The 2,522-nt window shown below is 34.1% G+C and overlaps 1 protein-coding gene across 1 annotated transcript in view; it reads right to left on the bottom strand.

Annotated features, from left to right (window-relative positions):
- LOC110308620 (prolactin-like) overlaps positions 1-2,522 on the bottom strand; it is a 10,884-nt gene that overhangs the window by 5,192 nt on the left and 3,170 nt on the right. Inside the window, exon 2 of the mRNA XM_021181043.1 lies at positions 1,221-1,396. Coding sequence (XP_021036702.1) covers positions 1,221-1,396 — 176 coding nt within the window. The remainder of the gene's footprint in view (positions 1-1,220; positions 1,397-2,522) is intronic.

The following is a 2,522-nucleotide window of genomic DNA, read 5'->3' as shown; positions in this document are numbered from 1 at the left end:
TATATATATATATATATATATATATATATATATATCTCACAACCATGATCTAATTTGGGTTTTGGGGGATAATTAAGTGGAACAAACACAGGGAGGGTAAAGGAAGGAAAGGAAAGGGGGTAATGATATAACTATATTTTAACTAATATAAAATTATTGGGAATGTTTTCAAGAATACATTTAAGAAACAATAAGTGAACAATTAAGAATATTATTTATTGTCTCTATATGATCAACTGAAGATGTGTATTACTTATACAAATAATCATTGAATTTGTAAATACCAAAAATACAAAAAGTCACCCATCTCTCATACTACGTGTTATGGCAATGTAATCATTACCTGCATTTTCACAGTGGAAAAATTTTCCCCACTACAGCTATACAGAAACAAATCCTGTAATAGAACAGACAGGGTATCCCAGACAGTTCAACTCTTGTGGCCTCATTTGAAAGAATCATATTTGTGTGATTCACTCTTTATAGCAGGGATACTATGAAGTTGAAAGATTGTGAATAAATGTAGACTGAAATAAACAGTAGTTAGTGTAAAGACAATGGTGATTTATATTCCTACCAAATCTCTAGCTATATTCTCAAGACTCCCAATTTTGTGTTGCAGTCATCTCTGTTTTCCTCACATTGAATGACTCTGATCAGACGCTGGGTCTCCACTAGGAAGAGAACATATTTCAATTCTAAACCATCTCTCCCTGTGTCATTAGAAATTTGTCAATGGAAATCTATAGACAGCCAGTTTCAACCCTTGGTGCTAACTAAACAGTTTTTTGATGTTTCTTTTGTACACACTGTCAGAATAGTTCATTTCTATTTCCTCCACAGTGTTATACTCAATATCTGCTAAGTGCAGGATAATCATAGAAAACAGGCCCTCCGTACAAGACCAGGAAGTCAGAGTTCTTCTCTAGCCTCACTTTTAAGACTTAATGTCATAAATTCAAGTTTAAAGATAAGTCACTTTTTACAAAAATATAACAAATATTACAAAACATTTATTCAAGCAATTATTTAAAGCCATTGTAATTTTTACAAATCTTTGAGGTTTTATGAAATTCCCCATTCTCTCTATACCAGTTTTTAATATTTGGTAGCTTTTGGAAACCCTATGAAGGTTTTTTTCCATGATATTTTCTGGTTTAATCTGTAGAATTTCTGAAGGACTCATTAGAGAAGAAACCAGATGGAAATGAAGTACTTACAAACTCCTCAGACATTTGTGTGGTAAGATTTGAGATGTACTGAGCCATGAAAATAGCACTGTCAAAGAGTTCTTCAGTGGTTATTTCACTGTATCCTTCCATGTCAAAGCACATGGGCATGGAATACACATTCTCCCAGAGGAGAAGGTTTGACACTAGCAGCACCTGAAGCATCCCTGTGATGAAGAGAAAAATCACACACAGATGATTCATTCAAACAAAGTTGCAAGCATTCACCTGCCTAGCAAGCTCTGTTCTGGAGTTCCTGTGCTGCATGATTTGCTTCTGTATATCTGAAGTAGGGAATAACCTTTGTCCACTGTAAAAATGCAGGTGGTATTTAAATTTCTTCCCATACATAGTTTGAGAGTTCATTGATTTTCCACATCGTTGACTTGTTCTTGAGGTACTGTTTAACTTTATAAAAAATTGGAACTTACCTTATTACTGATCCTTATTCTCCAGGAATTTATAATATTTTAAAGTAAATATCTAATGCTAGAATTGTAATAATTGATGTTACAAAGAACATAGATATATTTCAATCATCTTCATTCATGATGAGAATAAACACATGATTGTTGGATTATTGATATTGAGGATGAAAAGAGTCTGGTCATAAGTATGATGTCACAGCCTGCAGTTGCCAGCTCACAATGATTTTCTTGTGCTTTGGCTATTTTATCAAACATTTGATGTATTTTATTCTAAACTTTAAAAGATCTGGGAGTGTGCTGGATCTTTTAAATTTTATCAACTCTATTGGCTGTATGAGGTTGAAAGGTGAAAATGGTGTCCCTACAGTCCTATCATAACTATTAAGAGAGTCAATACAACAGCATCACAGACTTGTCACTCCACCTAGTCACATAGTGGACACCTATGGTCTTCCCCTATGTATCTGTGGAGCAGAGAATTCCATAAACCAAAATCTTGCCAGATGAGATCAATCTCTGTAACTATAAGGAACAACACTGCTTTTCATTACCCTTGATCACATCATCACAGAAACCCTAGGACACTTCACATTATCTATTTTTCCTGCTCTGTAAAACAGTTACATTTTGAAATGATCAGTGATGATTTCATCAATTTGTTGGCTCATGGATAGTTATAGATAGAACTCCAATAGGTACAGTCAAGAAAATTGACCTTAATCCTAGCACTTGAGAGGCAAAGGCAAGCAAACTTCAGAGTTTGAGGCCAGCCGGGTCTACAAAGTGAGTACCAGGACAGCCAGGGCTATACAAAGAAACCCTGTCTCTAAATAAATATATATATATATATATATATATATATATA

Source organism: Mus caroli, chromosome 13 (assembly GCF_900094665.2).
Source record: "Mus caroli chromosome 13, CAROLI_EIJ_v1.1, whole genome shotgun sequence".
Lineage (NCBI taxonomy): Eukaryota > Metazoa > Chordata > Mammalia > Rodentia > Muridae > Mus > Mus caroli.
The sequence above is the reverse complement of the archived record's forward strand: the minus strand, read 5'-3'. Positions and strand labels throughout refer to the sequence as shown.